Below are 22,697 nucleotides of genomic sequence, written 5' to 3'. Positions count from 1 at the left end.
TGATTTGGTCAGTGAAACCTCCCCTAGTGATAAAGACCTGGCTCAATACTGGTATGAGTCAAAGGCAGGTCAAAATAATGTGAAGGACCCCTAGACCACAATTAGGACCACAAAACTATTTAACACTCAGATATGCCCAGAAAGATATGCCTATTTCTGGGAAGGAAAACAAATGTCAAACAGACACCTATAAAAGTAATTACACGGTCATTGATAAAAGGATCACTTAGTACATACAATTTCAGACCACAGAAAAGTAAATCTACTCATTCTCTGGCAACATTTCATTCTAAGTTCACCTTATGTCAGGAATGAACAAAAAAATAATACAATTCAAGTACCAAAACAAATCACAATCAACTTAGTATTTTACTAAGGAAAAAGTAATGCATTTTAGTAGCCTAATGATCACTGACCCATCTCATAGTTTACAAGGGTCTTCTATAACTTACATACAAAAACTTTCCCAATTGTCAATTGAATTAGTACACTTAACTAGCATACGCTCAAAGGTCTACCCAAATAATAACTATGTAATCTTGTATGGTGAATATTTAGAGATCCATGAACATTAAGAGTTGTATGTGCAATAGATACACTGAATAATGTACGTAGCATTTATTTTTTTCATATGAAATTTATTGTCAAATTGGTTTCCATACAACACCCAGTGCTCATCCCAACATGTAAAGCATTTAGAAAACTAAATTATTTTGTAATATTAGTAAGTACTTAGGGTAAAAGTAAAATCTAAGTGCTTAAATCTTACAAACTGGATAGAAACTAAACTTGGGAAATTTTACACATAAAGTTATTATGCAGTTACATCTTGAGTCTTCCCAAATAGCAAATCCACAGCAGACTAGATTCATGGATTTAGGGGCTGTAAGAGATTTAGAAACCATTTAGCTGACCTCACTCGTGTCAAAGATAAGGGTGCTGAAGTTTAGGAAAATTGAGTGGCTTTCACAAGACCACACAACAAATTAAAGCACAGTTATGAGCAAGTAGTTTTGTGTTCTAAAATCCATATCAAGTTGTCTGCATTCTATCTACAGAAATATAAAAACCTGGCCACTATAAAATCAATTCAATTATGTTGGTGCAGAGATGTCCAGGTTTTATATCTGTATTTTCACAGCTATCAAAACAAACACACAAAACTTTACTTAAATAAGTAGCTTCCTAATTACAGCTGATTTTCTATTATTTCTCAAATTCTCTAGACACAATCTTATTTTTGCTTTTAAAACTTTTTAAAATGAAAATTTTTTTTTGAGGATACAACTATCTTATTTACTAAGAATTAGGCTATCCTAAGAAAGGATAAACTATAAATTGTAGTACAAATCCTAACATCTTTTGGAAAAGTTTCCAGTTTTTCAACATGGCAATCTTTGCCAGAAGTTTGGTTATTAGTTCTTTGGTTAACATGATATAAATAAACAGACTTAACAACTTTACACCACTTAAAATAAATCAGTATATTTTTTAAAAGTCTATCAGTTTCTGCTATATGTCCTTACTATGAATCCCTTTACATGAGTTTCTTTAGGATTACTCATACAGTTTAATTATAGCCTAATACAGTTCATTTCATACAACACACGGAGGCCATTCAAAATTAACCTCAAATTCTCAAATTCGACTTGAATTAATCAAGCCAAATACTAAAATACCAAAGTAGAGTTTCTGCCTCATTTATACTTAATAATGTCTATATCCTTATACTTTTTCCTTCTTTCTTTCTTGACTTAGAGACAGAAAGAAAGTGTGTGCACGTGTGCACGTGAGTGCAAGCAGGGAAGGGGCAGAGAGTAAGGGGAAGAGAGAATCCCAAGCAGGCTGTGTGGAGTCTGATGCTCAATCCCATGAACTGAACCATGAGATCATGACCTGAGCCAAAATCAAGAGTCAGACATTCAACCAACTGAGCCACCCAGGTACCCCTGTATCCTTACACTTTGATTCATGCTAATAATTTATGTGTATTTCACTTATGTATATGCAACAACCATTCCTGAAGCACGGTCTATGCTCCAAGGATTGCTGTTGGGCATTTCATATGCCATCCTATTTACTACTCAAAACAATCTTGTGAGACGGGTAATCATATTCTTTAAAATGGGGACGTATGATACAGCAATTCCACTTCTGAGTATATACCCCAAAGAATTCAAAGCAGAGACTCAAACAGGTATTTAAGCACCCATATTCATAGCAGCATTATTCACAAGAGCCAAAAAGTGAAAGCAATCCAAGTGTCCATCAATGAATGAATGAACAAACGAAATGTGAAATATATATACGTATATCTACGCATATAGATATACGTATATATATATATGTGTATGTATATATACACAGTGGAATATTAGCCTTAAAAAAGGAAAGAAATTCTGATACGTGCTACAACATGGATGAACTTTAAAGATACTATGCTATGTGAAATAAGCCAGTCTCAAAAGGACGAATACTCTGATTCCACTTATATGAAGGACCCAGAGTAGTCAGATTCATAGAGACAGAACGTAGAAAGGTGATTGTTAGGAACTGGGGGTAGTGTGGAGGGAGCAGTTATTGTTTAATGGGTAGAGACTCAGTTTAAGAGGATGAAAAAGTTCTGGAGCTGGTGTTATGCAATGGTTGCACAACAATGTGAATGTATTTAATGTCAGAGAACTATACCTTTAAAAATGATTAAAATGGTAAATCTTGTTATGTGTATTTTATGACAATAAAAGGAAGGAACAGGAACACGCTTAGTTTCTTTCTCATTCATCTATCTCTATATAAACAGTCTGAATCTTCCGCATTATATATGCCACTCCTCTTCCTTTACCTGCAGTGATCATGGATTTAAAGCAGGACTTCTGGTCTATTCTCGGCCATATAATATATTTTGCCTTTGGTCTTCTGTGTCGTAATGTTAAGAAACACAAGGTTAGACTCATACCAGTTGCCATAGGAACTACAAAGCAGTTGGTCACTGTATGGACACCTAAAAATAAGAAGTAAAAGAGAAATCAGTTATTCCACTGAAAAACCAGAACCCTTCTTGAAGAAATGATATACTTCTTCAATTACATAGTAAGAGTTATAGACTTAGTGCTTCTTCTGTCCTTGGTCTCAGGAGGCTCACTGCCAAATTCATCCTCCTGGCTTATGGTTCTGATTTTCCATCTTTTTCTAAAGGGTTTTAAAATATATATATATGTATCTTTTCAAAAGCCATTTATAACCTATTTGGAAAGAGGCATTAATAAAAGATATTAGGCAAAAGTGTGTATGGCTGGTCAGCCAAAAGTATTATGATTAACATAGTACATACCAGCCAACTTTATGATGTCCAGGACCAAAGAATTGGTAATTTTGTTCAAAAGGCTAGAACCTGCAGCTTTTGGTTGCACAGCAGAAATATCACCCGATCGTCCAATTCCATGAATGAACCTAAGCAAAAAATGGGCCAACAACTGGACAAAAATATTCAGTGTTCTAAGTAATCCACTGTATAAGTATATAGACACAACAATCAAAACAACAGGCAACACTTGACTATTGTAGATATTTTTCATAAACTATTAACAATGTAAAAATATCCTAGTTAAGTTGAAACAAATTCATCATTTATACTGTGGTAGCTAGTCTCCCAAGATGGCCACCATCAATTCCTTTTCTCCCTATGCTACACACTATTGTCAACACCAAGAGAGAGAATCAAATTCCCCTGCATTGAATCTGCACTGGCCTTAGTGAACTGGTTGGCCAGGAAGAATCTAGCAAGAAGTGATGGTCTGGAATTTCTGATCTGGGTCAAAGAAGCCTTAAAGCTTCACCTGACCTCTTGAAGGGCTTGCTTTTGTGGGAGTTCCCTCTCATAATCCAGCTGCCATGCTGGGAGAGGCCCATGCCACCTGGAGAGGCCATCTGATCTCTCAGCCATCTAAGTGAGTCAACTTAAACTGTCCAGTTGAACCTAATGACTAAACTCCCAGCCAACATCCGACTACAACTGTATGAGAGACAGAAAGCAATAATCATCCTGCTGAGCCCAGTTAACCCCCAGAACTGTGAGAGATAATAATAAACGATTGTTTTCAGCCACTAAGTTTCGAGGTGTATGTTAGCAGCAATAGAAAACCAGAATATATGTTAACATCAGATTCTCTTCTTTCTTTCCATTTCCTTAACCAGAGCAGTGGACTAAGTTCCCATGGGCATGAGCTGCTATTTCAAATATCACCTTAATTTTAAAAATACTACAGCTGACCCCTGAAGGCAGGAGTTTGGGGCGGGGGGGGGGGGGGCACACAGTCAAAAATTCACAAATAACTTTGATTCCCCCAAAACTTAATTACTAATAGCCTACTATTGACTGGAAGCCCTACCAATAACATAAACAATCAATTGACACATATCTTGTATGTGTATTATATACTGTTTTCCAATAATAAGGTAAGTTAGAGAAAAGATCATGTTATTAAGAATATCATAAGGAAGAGCAAATGCATTTACAAGTATTGTACTATATTCATCAAAAACAAATCCACATGTGAGTGGACCTGCACATTTCAAACCTATATTGGTCAAGGGTCAACTGTGTATACTCCTTAAAATAGTGCGCAAATCTACTCATTTTGATTAGATGATGTCATACACGTGAGAGACATTTCTGAATATTCTTCAGAATCAAAAGTCTGTTTGTACTTTATAGTTAGATCAGAAATCCTTCACGCTGGGATTATCACAGAACACTAGTGTTATACTTCATTATCCCGGAAACCTAATGTAGAAAGCATTTTTTTGCAAATATTATAAATCATGTTATCAGCCCATTTTAACCATGAATTTTTCATCCAAGTTATAGATTCATTATTATTATTAGTTCCAACTGCAATGGTTTTGATTGAAATAAAATTCTACTATCTGCAGAAGAGTTTCACCACGCAAATTTCAAGACAGGAGTGTTTACTAGTTTACCTATATTTCATGGAAACTTTGAAGAACAGAGAAATGATCATATTTGGAAATATTACCAATTAAATGGTTAACAGAATTGATAAAAAGCTCCCTAAAATATTGCAAAAGAAAAAGGTCACTTAATAATCTAAAATCAAATTTAAGGTATCTTTCCTGCATCTACTGCAACAAAGCAAGGTATTTATAAAATAACTCATTTTAGATACAGATGAACAACATTTTAAAGTTCTACCTACATATCATTCTCTTAAAAAAAAAAACAAAACTTGCAATGTTAGAAAAGAAACAGCAAACTGGGGCACCTGGATGGCTCAGTCGGTTGGGCAGCCGACTTCAGCTCAGGTCATGATCTCACGGTCCATGAGATCAAGCCCTGTGTTGGGCTCTTGCTGACAGCTCAGAACTTGGAGCCTGCTTCAGATTTTGTGTCTCCCTCTTTCTCTGCCCCTCCCCTGCTCATGGTCTCTCTCTCTCTCAAAAATAAACATTAAAGAAATTAAAACAAAACAAAACAAAAACCCAGCAAACTATAAACAACCTTAACATCTTTAAACTCTTACAACCAAACAGGCTTATTACATTAAACGTTATTAACAGAGCGTATAGGCAGTATTGTTCACCACCCAGAACCTGACAGAAGAGCCACCACTGTCATCCTACTGTCCTGAAAAACACATACTCAAATTGTTTCCATCTCCCTGTTGCATCTAGTTTCTATGTCCACTTGAATAGGGAAGAAGTAGGTTACCAATGGACATTGTATAATTTAACATGTTACTATTACCACCATTGTTTTTAATAAAACAAAGGGGGGGGGAATGTCTTCTACTTTAAAAATATACCTGTAATGACGCCGAGCAACTAATGCAGATGCCACTCTCCCTTCTCTTTCACCAACACCACAATTACCCAGGAAGTTGTTGCTGTCCATGATTGCAAGTTCATGCAAAAAGAGTTCAAGTGTACTTTCATCCCAACCATCCTCTGGACACTTGCCCTTTAAACAAAACAAAACAAAACAAAACAAAACATGTATATTGAAGAAAACCATCCCCCAGGACCTTACTTCAATACATTTTTTAAACTTCGTAATGTGTATTTTGCCATACTCCTTGCTTTCTAAACTTCAGACATAAATTCCGCACTACGAGGAAACCTCGAATAGGCAAAACATTCGTTACACTGCATTACAATTCTCTACAGATTGCCAGAAGTGATAATAAATGAATACGATGAGATCTACTCAGGTTTGATGTTTCAATGAGTTAAAGTAACTGAAAACCAATAAACCTTATCTTCAACGAGGACTGTTCCAACCAGGCTGCTGAAACTAGGGATTGTCAAACGTCAGTGAAATTAAAATTCGGGATACCGGTAGGAACGAGACCTGTGAAGTTCGGGGGCAGCTCTTGGCTAGAGTTAGTATGTCGTGGTTTAGAAACAAAGTGTTCCGTGAGTCCTTGGGAGACGGAAGGAAGTGGAAGATGGAAGATGCGAACCTTGCCCTTTTCGCCAACAAAACAGTAGCAACTGGGACTTCCACATCCCGAAGTTAGAAAACAACCAGACTCAAAATCCCGACTCCCGCACGCTCCCTTCACAACACTCTCTGGGTTTTGCTGACTTTGGTGAGGCTGAGAAGGAGATGAGCGCAGCAACTCAGCACAATGCTTGCCAAGCTGCGACAGAGTGCCGCGGACAGGTCTCAACCAGCAAAGAGGAGCGGGTGGGCAGGACGCAGCACTACCGGGGCGCTGGGCGGAACCGGAGGCTGGGGGTGGGGGGGCGCTGCGGCTGGAGAGGGGCCCGACAGCTCGGTACCTTCTCCAGAAGCAGCCGTACGAGGTGCTCATGCGAGCGGCGGGCCTCACAACCCTGCCGCACGTAAGCCGGCGACACCAGCCGCTCGCCCGCCGCGAAGCTCTCGCGGTTCATTTCGGCGGTGGCGACCGCAGCAAGAGAACACTCGACACACCCTGCACCCACTACTGAACCGGGACGCAACTCGCCGCCTGGACGGTACGGCAAGGCCTTGGGACAAAAAGCGCGTCTCGCTTTCGCACATGCGCAATCCGCATAGATGGTGCACTAGCAAGCGTGGACTTGAGCATGCGCAGACGTCTGCGCGTGTGGCGGGCTCTTGAGACGGGCTTAAAGGAAGAGTTTGCCCTTGTGCAGAGGGGCCGAGGAAAGTACGGGGGAGCTATGTGAACTTCTCTGCAGAAAAACTTTCAGATCTTATGTGTTCCAACTCCGTTGAATGGTGAGAGTTGCGCAGTCTGTGCTTCAGCCTTACACAGTGTTTCTCATATTGCAGAACCTTTCATCCTTTTTGCACGTCCCAACATTTCCTATTATTGCCTTGACAGCCCGCTACGAAATAACCGTGTCCCGCTCCTTCCGTCCTTTGCACTACAGAAAGCCCCAATACTTGTCACCCACCAACTGATTTTACTTTTTTTTTTTTTTTGTATACCCCACACCCACGCCCACATACCTATGGATATAAACTTCCTGAAGTCTAGGGACTTGGTTTTCGCTGCCATACCTCCCCAAGCACCTAGAACAGTGCCCAGAATATATAGTAGGGACTACAAAAATTTTCATGTTGATTTAATGAATTGCTTTGACCATTAAACAACCCAGGGCTAGGTATGGGATATATAGGAATGAAAAGATAGGATCCCTGCTTTCAACTTCCTTGCACTCTTCTCCTTAGGTGAGCCTACAGTAATTCCTGACATCGCTCGAGTCCACTTGAGTTGGTTCATACTCGCTTGCAAAAGCTGATTGTTAAATGTGCCGTAATTTTGTGAGCTGGTTTTTAAATACAGCCACTTTAAATTATATTAAAAGCAAAAGTGATGAATACACAAACTTTATCACTTCCTACTTATTTTTACTACATTTTATTGTTTAAAGTGCACTTCTGAGATTATTTATCTCTATTATATCTGTGTGGTGGAATCACAAAATAATGGTGTACCGCCGCACATCTCTTTCCAACTCCCTGTTTAGGGGCATCATGATGGGAGTTTGGAATTGGCCATGGTAGAGTGGAAATCACCATGGAAATCAACAACTGCTACACATCAGGCCCTGACCTCTGTGCTGCTGCCCCGGAATTAATTGTTTAGTATGTACCAACTCACCACTGTTCCTACTACATGTTCCCAGGGCATCCTACCATTTGTCAGCCTGGTACTTGTCAAGCTGCATTTCCATTGTTAATTTTCTGTTTTCCTCAACTAGATTGTGAACTCCGGTTTGACGAAAGCTATATGGGATATCTGTGTTCAAAGCACAGAACTAAACACAAAATAGATGGGCCACAAATTCAAATTTATCTGAATGATAGGCGGTTTAAAAACTTTGTAAAATTACACAGAAATATAAGCCACAAAAATAATGAGAATTTAGCTCATTTTTTAAAGTAAACATCAGCCTTCAAACTTTTGAAGAGTTCAGTTCTTATTCCCAAAATACAACTATTTTTGCAACTTCTTTGGAAAAGCCTTCAAAGCTATCTTGTCAATCACATACAAGTGCAAGATCCATCTCATTATTGAGTGGACACTCTAGGTTTTTGAGCCAGCAGTTTCTCTCACCTTACTTACCAGTCTTAATTTGGAAAAATGTTTGTTTCCAGAAACTAAATCCATCATCAAGGTATGCCTTCATAGAAATTATTCAAAAACTGCAGGCTGTGAAAGCAATTTCAAAAGAGGTATTCCAATATTATCTTCATCCATTCACACACCCAATGAGTATTGAACATCTAACATTTTTTAAATTTTTTCTTTCTTTATTTCTTTTTTTTTTTTTCTTTAGAGAGAAAGCGCCTGTGCAAGTGGGGAAGAGAGGGAGAGAGAGAGAATCCCAAGCAGGCTCCATACTCGGTGCAGAGCCAAACGTGGGCCCCGATCCCACAACCCTGAGATCATGACCTGAGCTGAAATCAAGAGTTGGATGCTCAACTGACTGAGCCACCCAGGTGCCCAGGCATCTAATATTTTTTAATAGCACAACATCAGATAATTTAATTGTCTTTACAAGATGTAACATAGTTAAAAATAAATCCAACATTCATAGTCTGAATTTTGCTTGTGTCACTAGTTGTTTGACTTTGGGTACATTACTCGTACTCCCTGAGCTTTACTTTCCCCATTTGTAAAATAGGAACATGGAGGAGACCATTGTCTTGATTAAATGAGATGTAATCTCTCAATGCCATCTTTGCCTTGATGGACTGGTTGTACAAATGGACAAGGACTAGACCTTGTCTGATGTCCTAAGAACCCCAACCCATAATCTCTGCAGTAAGTAGCCCAGGAAGCCAAACCAAAACCCCTGCAGCAATCTCGCCAGAAGAGTTAGGACTCAGTCAATGACTTCCAGCTTCCCAATTTTTTCACTTGCTTCCAATGCAGCACTAACCAGAGAAAGCCAAGTATGCTCCCTAAACCAATGACATAAGATGCCCTTTTCTAATTAGCCTACCTCCATTTTCCCCTTGCTAACAACTCCCAATCAGAGCATACCTGAACCCTTCCCATTTTTTTCACCATAAAGCTTTTCCACCCTTCTGCCTGCCATTGAGTCTCCAAATGTGAGTGATGGTGACTAATTCCCTTGCTATAGGAAGCTCTGAGTGAATAGTCCCTGTTTATTATTTGGGTGGTCTTTGTTCCTTGCCACAGTTTTCCTGGAGACTCCACTGAGACATGGTTTGCACTGTCCATCACTGTGGCCCCCAGCCTTTGACCAGATGTGGTACACGGAGAGGACCCTTGTGCCTCGCTGCTTGTGGCCTGTCAAGTCTGTGCCATCGTCGTAAGTCAGTGCTGGGTCTGAACTCTGCTATCTTTGCATGGAGTTCCTCAGCTATTTATTGTACTTATTCTATCCTTGGTGGAATCAGGCCATTCCTTTTCATTCTTTTTTGGCTGTCTTTTATATTTTTATTTTGTATTGTGCTACCTGAAAATGCTGTTTGTCATAAAAAGGAGAATCATAGGGTAGAACACAGCCATAGGCCCTATAAGCCTGTTGTTCAAACCAGCCTCAGAGACCAGTGAGTTTGAAGTTCTCACCAGATGGCCATCCATTTGGACAAACATCACTGTGGGTCACCAATAAAACTGAGTGAGGCACTCCTTCCATCTTGATTTTTGGTCTTGAGAATTTGCCTTTAATTTAGAGAGGGGGCTCACTCTAATTTTCTACCTGCTGGGGGGGGCACAGATTGTCAGGTCTGTGTTTGGAGGGGCCAACCCTCAGGTGGGAGGCCTGAGACACAAACAGCATAAGCATCACTTTCAACCAACCATTGCCAGCTCTCCTGGGTTTGTCTAAGCCTAAATCCACTTCCCCGCCAGGAAAAACTGCTGCTTCTTATATGTGGTGTCATTACAATCCTAATTCTGGTGGCTGTCTCTCTTAGTGGCATAACTTCAGCAATGAGGATCTGGGCCTTCTGTGGCCACGCTGTGGGACATTTGACTTGGATAAATTTGGTGTTGATAGGCAACCTAGAAAAGAAGGGGAGTTAAGATTTCTTAGGTCAATGGACTGCAGTTTTTAACTGGTATGCAGAAGCCTCCAAAAGAAATTCTGGTTCAAAATTTATTTCACTTAAACATTCTTTGACCAAAGCTCGTGAGCAATTTGACAAACTTAGGCAACAAGAAACTAGACTCATTTCCTAGTAAATCCTTCCTGTCCTTGTCTTCCAGTGGCCTCCCTATATCCAATACCCCTCTACTTCTTTACCCTTCTCATCTCTTGTCTTTCCTCGCTTCTGTCAACTATGCCATTCTCTTCCTCTTGAGCAGACCCCCCCCCATGTTTGCCCAACAGCCTCCTAATGCCACAAAATATCACATGCCTCTGAAGATCCATATCTTATGAGCCAGATAAGCAGGCAAGTGTAGAATTTAAACTTTGGATGATGAATTAAGATGAATTAAGAGCTATAGTTAAAGACCTCCTTACAAGACCCCCAACAAAACCAGCAACTATTCCTAGAAGAATTTACAATGCTTTTGGGTACATATGATTCAGGGCTACCTAACCTATATCAGCTTGTATACATGTTGGTCAGAACCTCAGATGCTAAATCTTGGATAACAAAAACTAATTGGATTGACGCAGAAAGGGGTCTACAGGCTCTCTTTTATCCACAATAAATCTAGGGTTTAAAAAAATCCTGAAAAGTAGGGCAAAGCCTCTTACAAGCCATACCCCTAAACATTTCCAATAAAAATTAATCAGACTATAATTTAATAATGAAACCAAGAAAAAAGGTAAAAGTATAAGATTTTTTTTTTTTGTGCTAGACTAGAAAATACCTCTGACAACATTCGGGAGTTAATAAAGGTGTCAGTGTAAAAGCAGCCCTTTTATCTCATTCTGTCAATGGAGTTAAGCCTGAAACTGAAGCCTAATTCAAAAATAGAAATTAGAATAGGAAATAGCACCTTTGCCTAAACACCTGTTGGTATATTTTAAAAAGGGTTTAGAATCAAAATGAGACAGAGTCTAAAATAAACTATGATCTTGCCGAACCAACAGCTAGGTGATACACCTTCCAAGCAACCATTTTTGACAAGGACACTGTAGACAGTATAAATAGAAGGGACACTGGCAAAACAGAATGTCCTATCTCATAAAAGAAAACCAGGGACAAAGGAAAACCCTCAATCCTGATCAAAAAGGGTACTCTAAAGAAGGAAAAAGCTCCCAATATCCTGACTTACCCTTAAATGCTCAAGTTGAATAAATACAGTTGGTAAACCTACTCAATTCCTGGTAGATAGGTGCTGCTCTTACTACATTAAACTCCTCACTTGCTCAAAGTCTTTCTCAGACTAAACATGTGCACAATTCTTTCAGATAGAAATACAGATAGGTCTTTCAGACAACCCACAGACTTTTCCTAACTCCCAGCCCTTAACTGTAGCACTTACTCTCTTGAATGAAAAGCACTCCTTTCTGCTCTGTGATAGCACCCCTGCGAATCTGATAAGGAGAGACTTACTCCACAGATGTAACTGTAATATTAAATGCTCAACAGAGGAACTGTTAAAGTTCCAGAGCACTCTTCTATTCATAATCAAATTGTGTCTGTCAAGATATACCTTTGCCCTCCTCAGTATAATTTATGCATACTCCAGATAAAGTTCTTGCCATCATACCTGACATTCTATGACCTTCAAAGTCCACTGACACAGAAAAAATAATTGGAGCAGAATGCAGAAAGTTCTACTTACCAAACAGGGAAGGGTTATCATTTTTTTCAAGACTTAAGGACAATCAATAAAATGTTTGTCCCTTGCTTCCCAGTAGTACCTAACCCAAATATCATTTTGTCATAATTCTACCTAAAGTTAAGTTGCTTCAAAATAGTTAATCTTTGCTTTGCCTTTTTCAATGTGCCAGTCCAGGATAGCACATTGTATTCAGTCATCATGTCTCCTTCATTTCCTTCAGTCTATTATAATGTCTCAGTTTATTCCTGTTTTCCATGACTGTGACAATTTTGAGGAATACTGGTCAGATATTTTCTAGAATGTTCCTCACCTGTAGTTTGATATTTTCTCATGGTTAGACTAGGGTTATTGGTTTTGGAGAATCCCATAGAGATGCAGTGCCCTTCTCATATCAGTTGTACATGACATTCAAATGATTTAATCACTTGTGGTATCCTAGGTTGGATCTTGAAGTGGAAAGAAGACATTAATTAGAAAACTAGAGAAAGCCAAATAAAGTCTGAAGTGTGGTCAAGAGTATGTGTCAAGTTGGCTTCTTAGTTTTGACAAATGTATTATGGTATCATTAGGGGAACCTGGGTGAACATATGAGAACCTTCTGTTTTATCTCTGTAATTCTAAAATTATTCCAAAATTACAAAAAAGTTTACTTTTAAAAAATGAAAGAGACATTTTCAGATGAAAACAGAGAATTCTCACCAATAGAATACCATAAAAGGAAGCCCTAAAGGGTATTCTTAAGGCAAAAGGAAACTGGTTTCAGGTGGAATATCAAATGCAAAAAGGGGTAAAAAGCAACAAAAATGGCAAGTTATTGTGGTAAATGTAGGTTAATATTGTCTATATAAAAAAACTACAGTAATGTGTTGAGGGGTTTATATATGTATAGAGTCAAAGTACATGATTGGCATTTAATTATAGAGGGACTTAGTAAATAGAGTTAAGTGTTATAAAGGCTTTGTACTCATAGAGTGGCCCATGGAGGTTATTAGAAGGCAGAATCATGGACTTCTTCTCAGACTTACTAAATCAGAATTCCTATTTTAACAGGGTCCTCTGTTGTGGGAGATAAACTTAGGAATCCCCCAGGGTTACACCAGTGGGTTGACAAGTCATAAAGAAATACAAAGTCATAAAATGTTCACACCCAAGCTTGGGTAAACCAGATTGACACTCCAAGAATAGCGGGGTGCAAAGACACCCTGAGAATAGGGAGGCACAAAGGTGCCAGGAATAGGGAGGTGCAAAGGCACCCCAAAATAGACAGAGAGATGCAAAAGCCTGAAATAGAAACAGTGCAAAGGTGCCCAATACATAGAAATAACAAGATTAAATATTCAGGGGGAAAGCACCCCAAATATAGTACTATAGCAGAAAAGCTCCTTTCATAGGAGAATAGGGCCAGGTTAGGTAAATTGGTGAATTGGACTGTGGACCACTGCGCTGCAGGCAAAGCAGCCCAGAGCGGAAATGGTTAACAAAAGAAAAGGTGCCTTGTCAACCCTGAGGTTATTTCCCCTACCTGTCTCGTCCCTGAGGCTAGCTAAGGTAAACATAGGTGCTGCCTCATGTCCACTGTAAACAACGCTCCTCCCAACTGCCTGGTGCCCGGATTTTGTTTTGTATTAACCCAAACCCCTAACCACAAATATCCTCAAGACCCCCTTTCCCTCATGACCACAAGTTAATGTTCACAGATTCATTGTCCCTTTGTGCGTGTCCATCACCATGTTTGTAAGCCTTCTGATCCTAATAAAAACAGGTAAGGACCCTTATTCGGGGCTTGTCTTTTCCCAGACACTAGCCATCTCTCGCTTTAATCCTGCGTCCGCTCCTTTGCTGGCCAAAAGAGAACTTTAGACATAGAGTCTATGACACTCTGTGATTTATATACACATTAAAATTTGGGAAATTCTGTTCCAAAGGTACTTCTATTGTCTCAAAAGAGAGTAAAAGTACCAACTCACATTAGATTTTTGTAAATATAGAATTTGTCTTGTAATCTCCAGGATAACCAATAGAGAAATAGTAAAAGATTATATAATTTCCAAACTAATACAAGGGAAAAGAGGATTAATAAAAATTATCCGTTCAAAATGAGGTAGGAAAGAGAGAAAAAGAAATGAGTAGGACACGTAGAAATCAGTATTAAATATGAGTGAGCTGAATATTCCTTTTAGAAGATGATGATTATCAGACTAGATTTTTAATGACAAAAACAATTACATGCTCTTTGCTGAGAATGCATCTAAAACAAAAAGCTATGAAAAGATTAAAAGTTGAAAGAAAAAGAATGGGAAAAGATATAACATGCAAATATTAACAAAAAGAAAGTAAGCACAGATTATTAATATTAGACAAAGTAGACTTTAAGACAAATGGCATAAAAAGGAATACTTCATAAAGATAAAAGATCCAAATCACCCAGAAGGTAGAATAATTCTAAATTTGTATATACTTAATAACATAGTTTCAAAACACATAGAGTCAAAATTGTCGAAAGGAAAAATAGACAATTTTACAGAAATACTGAGATATTATAGAACAGTTTTTAAGAACCAATAGAACAAGTTAGCCCAAAAATTGGTAAAGATACAGAAACACTATGTTTAGTAATTTGACCTAATGTACATTCATAGAATGCCGTACCCAACTGGAAATCACACATTCTTTTCAAGCTCACATGGAACATTTACCAGAATTGACTGAATCCTGGGTCATGAAACAAGTCACAACAACTTTCAAAGCTGTGAAATCATGCTCTGACATGATGCAACTAAGCTAAGAATCAATAACAAAAACAAGACTTATTTGGAAATGAAGCATAATCCATACATCAAAGAAAATATTACAGTAGAAGTTAGAAAGTATTTTGAACTCAATGGTAATAAAAATACCACATATCAAGACTTATAGGAAACACCTAAAACCATACTTAGGAGGAAACTTTAAAAGTACATAGTAGGAGGCACCTGGGTGGCTCAGTCAGTTAAACGACTGAGTCTTGATTTCAGCTTAAGTCATGATCTCACGGTCATGGGATCGAGCTCCCATTGGACTCCACTCTGATTGTGGAGACTGCTTGATATTCTCTCTCTTCCTCTTTCTATCTGCCCCTCCCCTACTTGTACACACACACACTCTCTCCCTCTCTCCTTCTCTCTCTCTATCTCTCTCTCTCTCTCTCAAAATAAATAAACTTAAAAAAAAAACTATATAGTAGGGGTGGGGGCAATAGGGGAAAAAACATAGAGTAGAAAAGGAAAAAAGGCTAAAACTTTCTGAGCTAGGATTTTTATCTCAGAAGTTAGTGAATGAACAGAAAATAAATCCAAAGGATATACAAGGAAAGAAATAATAAAGACCAAAGACTAGGGAAATAAAAAACAAAGAGGAGACTAGCAAAACCAGTAGTGGTTTCTGTGAAGTGAGGGGAGTCCAGGTCCAAAGGCCAAAGAAACTCCAAGAAGGCAGTGTGGGTGGAGATTGATGTGCAGCAGGTGGCCAGGCAGTGGGAGAAGAGGCCAGACTTCCAATGGCGGATTTGAAGTGAAATGCTGTATGTTCTAGAGGAAACCCCCATCTACTTCTCCCTATGAAATAGTGAGTGTTTTCTTATTAATCCACTGTAGGTTTGGGTCTATTTGGGGGATGCCTTGAAGCACTAAATCCTGTTGTAAGGGAGGTGATAGAGAGAAATAAAGGCAGCTCAAAAGCACCTTGTCCTCTGATTTACACTAATAAGCACTCATACCAAGCCTGTGTACCAGGCACTGCTCTAACTTTACCTGCTATCACTCATCCAGTCCTGCCAGCAGCACGACGATGCTGGTATGATTATCCTCACTCCATTTTACAACTGAAGGAGCTGGGCATCAGAAGGGCCCGGTGGGATGGCACCATTGGTCAAGGGAAATAGCCAGGATTGTGAGCAGGCTTCTGACTCTGGAGACTGTGATCTTCCCCACTCCTCCGCACTGTCAGTATGTAGTATCAGGGTTCTCTCCACGGGGACGTGGATGGAATAAGAAGAATAGAGCCAGAAGGGGAGAGAGGACAACTTGCCCAGAAGTGTACTAAGTCATAAAGCCCATTAAATCCCATGACCCAAAGAGTCCCCCAGCATATTGGTGCCAGGAGTCCTTGATGCTAAAAGTGCAGAAAGCATCATAGACTCCTCCACTCCAGCACCACTCACACCTCACCCATAAGCAGTCTCCTCACGCCTCGCCCTGCCCCTTTCTCTCCACCTCTCCCACCAGCACCTAGACCAGACCTCTGTCAACCCCCCCCCCCGGACAAATGCAGTGGCCTCTTTGCTTCCACTTTGGCTTATCACCCCTTACCTTTCTCCAGTCCCTACTCAACAGTGAGAATTATCTTTTAAGTAAATATCAAATCATGTGCTTCCCCTTTCGTTTTCCCATCACACCGAGCATGCACTCCAGACTGACTGGTGAAACCCTGCAAGGTCTGGCCCCCCCTGACACCAAGCACTTTCCTCCCTCACTGGGTGGGCTCCCACCTCACTGACCTCCCTACAGACCCTGAAACACACTAAGTTCTTCTTTTCCCACCTCAGTATCTATCCACATGCTGTGCCTACTGCCTTAAAAGATCTTCCCCTCTTCATTTTGCGTGGCTGGCTTCTAGTTTCCTTCTAATATAAATGTCCCCTCCTCTGAGAAGCCTTCCCTGAGTGTCTTATCTAAGCAGGAATCCTATATATATTCACTGGAAATTCTTTTATGCATTGATTGCTTGTGTAGTATTTGAGATAGAAGCTTCTGGAAGATAAGAACTCTGACTATTCACCTACTCTTCTAGCACTTAGCACAGTGCCTGGCACATGGTAAGCATTCACAAACATTTTTGAATGGAGAAATGATAAGAATGGGTCCCAAACATTGCATATCATTTGGTGGTTGCTGGATGAACCCAGGTGTGGAGAGAGGAGATAGCAGGGAGTCAGGGACAAATAGGTGACATGTCAGATTATGAGGGCATTTTATTTTTTTATTTTATATTTTTAATGTTTATTTCTGAGAGAGAGAGAGAGAGAGAGAGAGAGACAGAGCATGAGTGGGGGAGGGGCAGAGAGAGGGAGACACAGAATCGGAAGCAGGCTCCAGGTCTTGAGCTGTCAGCACTCAGCACAGAGCCCAATGCGGGGCTCGAACCCACAGACTGTGAGATCATGACCTGAGCCAAAGTCGGACACCTAACTGACTGAGCCACCCAGGCGCATTTTATGAGGGCATTTTAAATTGTGCAGGAGCTATTTTCCATTGGGAGATGGAAATAACAAATAATGACCATACCCCTTTGTCATTCTGTTCACATGTGTTCTAAAATGTTTGGGTAGGAGAAATGACAAGTGTCTTAAGCATGGCAGGATCTGGCTGTCATCAACCTCATTAATGAGGCCTCTTAAGCAATTTGAAGCAAAATAACTTCCACGCCAATGCCAAGCTTCAAAGAGCACTTGGAAGGAGGAAGTGGGGGGAAGAGTAGAATCAGTAACTAGGTTGCTCAGAGAAGTCTCCTGTGATTAGAAAAAAAAAAAAAAAAAGTAGTAATTACATTTTGCTGAGACTCAGGATTCAGAAAGCTTGGTCTCGCCTTCATCTTGTCTATTTCAGATGGAGAGAGATGGAATAAAAGTAGATGTGGATGTAGCAGAAGGTAATTTAAGACCTTCCCTGGGATGAGTGGAGCAGTTTCCTCTCTGGAGGGAGGAGAGGGGGGTAGAGAAGGCGGTCTCTGAGCACTAACACTGCAGAGATGGATATAATCCCCTGTAAAAGACGGAGCAAGAGAAAAGCTGCAGGAAACTTGTCAGGAGTCTGTGAACCGGCCCAGAGCCTGGGGCTTGCTGACACTTGAAAAAGAGTGAGGAAGAGTTTCCCAGGCCTTTGACACAGAGGGAGGGCGGTGGTGGAGCCCTGATAAAGGCAAGTGGTCAGGGAGTGCTGGGGAAGGTGGCTCTGGAATCAGGCCAATGGAGTCCAGAGTGGCTCTCTTTCTTTCTCTCTATAAGTTTGGGCAAATTACCCAGTGTCTCTGGGCCCCAGCTTGCTCCTCTGTGAAAGGGGCACAATAATAGTAGGGGGAAGGCAATGAGGGATGATAGGGGCTCAGCCCGGCACCCAGCACGGAGGAGCACTCGGCAAATGTGAGACTGTGATCTCTGCCCTTACAGCTAGTCACGGCCATGGTAGTGAGTAAGCCATTTGAGCCCAAGTGTGGACTTGCTCACTCGGCTTCCTTCTCATGGACCTTACCAGGGGTGGGAGAACTACAAACTACATTCTCCCAACTCCCTCCCAACTAGCGTTCTAGAAGCAAATTACATGTAGCCCATTAGACATACTTGCACAAGAGTTGGAAGGTGGAGGGCGTATTCTTGCTTCTTTCAACTGTGTTATTAGCAAGCAAGGCAGTGGAGATATGAGGGTTGTTTTTGTTTGTTTGTTTGCCTTTTAGAGTCTGTTCCCTGGGTGTCCAGAGGAAATGCGTATCCCTGATACGAGTAACAGTCTCGGCGATGGGTTCTTGACATCATAGTCCTCATGGTGGTCTTGGCAGGTAGTAGAGCCCCTGGTGGGTCAGTTCTGAAGTATGCTGGGAGTCAGTTCTAGAAGCCCAGTCCAGGGCCCACATCTCTAGACCTCCCAACGATTTTGTAAACATCTTATTCCCTATGCTAAGCTCCTTCATAGTTAAATTATCTAGAGTCATGTCTGCTTCCTGCACTCAATCCTAACTGCTGCTCTAGGTGTTTGCATTTCTTTCCTTCACAATCTCAATTATGTACCGCATTTTTCTGCAAGTGAGAAAACATTTTAAAGCATCACTCACGACACCTGGTAATATTGTTTTCCTGCTTTATTCACACCTACGGAAAGACTGACTAAATGTCCTTTCTCCAAATAACTAAGCCTAAAGCATTGACATCCCCTATGACATTACAGCTGCCCCAACCTGCAGCTGTAATGCTGGAAGGGGATATCAAAGTCAGAGTAATCAGAATAGGGCAGACCTCACAATCCCAAACCGAGAAAGTGAAGCCCAATCAATACTGACTTTCTCATGGAATGTTGTAAATGGGAAGAGAACTTTTCCAGTATTGCCCAAGAAAGATGGAGCATTGATGACTCAATATAAGTCTTCCCATTTTGAATCTTGGCAGATTCAGCCTTTTCATCGAGTGTGACTCAGCATGCCTCACTGGTGACTGTATTACTTAAAAATAGCCACTCCCTTTGCAGTGGACTCAAATCATTTTTGGAAAGAGGCAGAAAAGAAATATATTCTACAACCTTACTTTTCTTGGTTACCCTGTTGATAAAAGATCATGCTGAGCCTGTGACACCTCTGCTGGTGTGCTTGTCACTTCTCTATCTCCCAGAACACTCACAAGTTAGCATTCTAGACTTTTCTCAAGCCTCATAGGTCTGAAGTCATTTTATAAATGATTCAGTTCTACAGAACCCGAGAACCATATCACAGAGAACTGAGGACCATTTGTAAACCTATAGACCTGAGTCAAAATCTGAGCTTCACTCTATGAAAGCCCGCTAACCCTGAGACTCTTCTTGTGTCCTTAGAGCCTGACTTGCATTCCCACAGACAAACATACACTCCGATAAGTTTTTTTTTCAGTTTATTTATTTGGAGAAAGAGAGAGAGAGAGAGAGAGAAAGAGAAAGAGAATCCCAAGCAGGCTTCACGCTGTTGGCATGGAGCCTGATACAGGGCTCAAACCCACGAACCATAAGATCATGACCTGAATTGAAATCAAGAGTCGGACGCTTAACCTACTGAGTCACCCAGGCACCCCAAACATACTCTCTTTGGTCAATTCTTAATTGTCTGCATGTGGCTTATTCAAAAAACCATGTATTCTCATTAAATTAGGAGACTAGTTGAAAAGACCAAGCTCTTGGATTTCAGAGATATGGGTTCAGAGGCTTCCTGGCTCTGTGGTCTTGAACAAATTATTTCACCTCTCTGTTTCACTTTCCTAAGGAGCCAATATGAATACCTCCTTTTTGTGAGGTGAAAAATATACAAAGTAACTAAACTCAGTAAATTGTCGCAATTGATATTTTTTGCTGGAAATACAAACGTGAGCAAGCCACAACCAAAAACCCTTTAGAGATATCTAGTAGAGGTGGGAATGCAAATTGGTGCAGCCACTCTGGAAAACAGTGTGGAGGTTCCTCAAAAAATTAAAAATAGATCTACCCTATGACCCAGCAATAGCACTGCTAGGAATTTACCCAAGGGGTACAGGAGTACTGATGCATAGGGGCACTTGTACCCCAATATTTATAGCAGCACTCTCAACAATAGCCAAATTATGGAAAGAGCCTAAATGTCCATCAACTGATGAATGGATAAAGAAATTGTGGTTTATATACACAATGGAGTACTACGTGGCAATGAGAAAGAATGAAATATGGCCCTTTGTAGCAACGTGGATGGAACTGGAGGGTGTTATGCTAAGTGAAATAAGCCATACAGAGAAAGACAGATACCATATGGTTTCACTCTTATGTGGATCCTGAGAAACTTAACAGAAACCCATGGGGGAGGGGAAGGAAAAAAAAAAAAGAGGTTAGAGTGGGAGAGAGCCAAAGCATAAGAGACTCTTAAAAACTGAGAACAAACTGAGGGTTGATGGGGGGTGGGAGGGAGGGGAGGGTGGGTGATGGGTATTGAGGAGGGCACCTTTTGGGATGAGCACTGGGTGTTTTATGGAAACTAATTTGACAATAAATTTCATATATTGAAAAAAAAAGAAATATCTAGTAGAGAAGAATACCATCTATATATAGGTAACTGTAATAGTCTGAATGAGATGTGCTGTATGACTGACGACCCCATTCAATTTAGACATCAAGCTTAAGTAGGAGGTAGCATTTCAAAGTGGACTAAGGCTCTGTCCAAAAATAGAGTGTTCCAGGAGAAGGGAAGAGAAAAAGCAATAGTGTAGGGATAAAAACAAGCCTGATAGGCCTTTCTGGGGAAAGCCTAAAGGCCAATTTGAGCTTGAATAGTTGGATTGTAAAAGCAGCTACAAATGCTTCTGCCTCCCAGCAACCACACCCTAGGTAACTCTGGCACACGGATGCTGAATTTGGTCATGCAACTTGCCTTGACCAGTGAGATGGATGGTAACAAATGTGATTCAGGTAGAGGCATGAAAAGCACATTTGGGCTTACCCTGATGCTGCACGTGAAATCTTTCTGCCACCATGTGAACGAGCCTGCCCTATCCACTTGGATGATGATAAGAAACGTGGCCCAGTCCTCTCCACTGCCCCAGTCAACAGCACTGTCGGGGACAGCAACCGAGTGCCCTGCTGCTGGCCATAGATGCAAGAGTGAGCCCAGTCAAGACCAGCCAAAGAATCCTCAGCCGGGCCCAACCCAAATTATAACCCACAGGACTGTGAGCAAAAGAAATGGTTGTTGTTTTAAGCTACTGAATTTTGGGCTGGTGTATTAATGTGGCAAAAGCTTGCTGATAATGTGGAGCCAATAAAAGGTGGGGGCAGGTGAAGGATATGATATGCTATCCAGATAGAAGTGCACTTAGGAAATTGGAGGCACATCGTAATTACTAGGTTAGGTAAAATAATTATTAATCTAAATATGCTTCAAAATAAGTAAGTTGATAAGTGCTTATTGAGTGTGGAAGGTAGCAATTCATAATATCCTCCACCTTTGCTACTCAAGTGTTGTCTGTGGGCTGGAGGCAGCATCACCTGGAGCTTATTGGAAGTATGGAATTCGGGCTCCACTCCAGACCTGTTGAATCAGAATATGAATTTCAGCGACATCTCATAGTGATAAAATTTGAGAAGCAACTGTCCTATCCTAAAAATGCAAACTGAATCCACATTGAGTACTCATTCACCTGGTCTTTCCTATTCTACTCAGATTTTTTTACTTCCTTTTTTTTTTTTTAACTTTTTAAAGTTTATTTATTTATTTTGAGAGAAAGTAGGGGAAGGGCAGAGGGGTGGAAAGAGGATCCCAAGCAGGCTTCTGGCAGTCAGCACAGAGCCAAACGCTGGACTTGAACTCACAGACCACAAGATTATGACCTGAGCCAAAATCACAAGTCAGACGCTTAACCAAGAGCCACACCCACCTTAGTCACTGATAAGGTCTACGTCAGAGATACTGCCAAATGGGGTTCCTATACATCATCCAGAGTTAGCCAGATTTATCCACAACCAGTGCCAACCCAGAGCAGGCTCTCCACAGAGAAGGAAGAAAGGCCTGGTTGGGGGGAGGGAGAGGAGTGAGTGAGGGGCTGATGACAACTGGAAGCATTACCTCTGTCAAAGGAGACACTGAGAATGGTGATATGTATGCGTGTGGTGGTGGTGGGAGAGACATGTTCTGTAAAATGCAGTCAATGCAACTGCT

The 22,697-nt window shown here is 40.6% G+C and overlaps 1 protein-coding gene across 2 annotated transcripts in view; it reads right to left on the bottom strand.

Annotated features, from left to right (window-relative positions):
- Positions 1-7,001, bottom strand: part of SEPSECS (Sep (O-phosphoserine) tRNA:Sec (selenocysteine) tRNA synthase) — a 33,485-nt gene extending 26,484 nt beyond the window's left edge. The window contains exons 1-4 of one of the 2 annotated variants that reach the window (XM_030314100.2): positions 6,802-7,001; positions 5,823-5,977; positions 3,332-3,450; positions 2,843-3,001 (exon numbers count right to left, since the gene is read on the bottom strand). In XM_030314100.2, coding sequence (XP_030169960.1) covers positions 2,843-3,001; positions 3,332-3,450; positions 5,823-5,977; positions 6,802-6,915 — 547 coding nt within the window. In that variant the 5' untranslated portion in view covers positions 6,916-7,001. The remainder of the gene's footprint in view (positions 1-2,842; positions 3,002-3,331; positions 3,451-5,822; positions 5,978-6,801) is intronic. The other variant, XM_030314101.1, reaches the window with a different exon arrangement.
- Positions 7,002-22,697: the final 15,696 nt, after the last annotated feature.

The sequence above is a fragment of the Lynx canadensis genome, chromosome B1 (genome assembly GCF_007474595.2).
Source record: "Lynx canadensis isolate LIC74 chromosome B1, mLynCan4.pri.v2, whole genome shotgun sequence".
Classification (NCBI taxonomy): Eukaryota; Metazoa; Chordata; class Mammalia; order Carnivora; family Felidae; genus Lynx; species Lynx canadensis.
The sequence above is the reverse complement of the archived record's forward strand: the minus strand, read 5'-3'. Positions and strand labels throughout refer to the sequence as shown.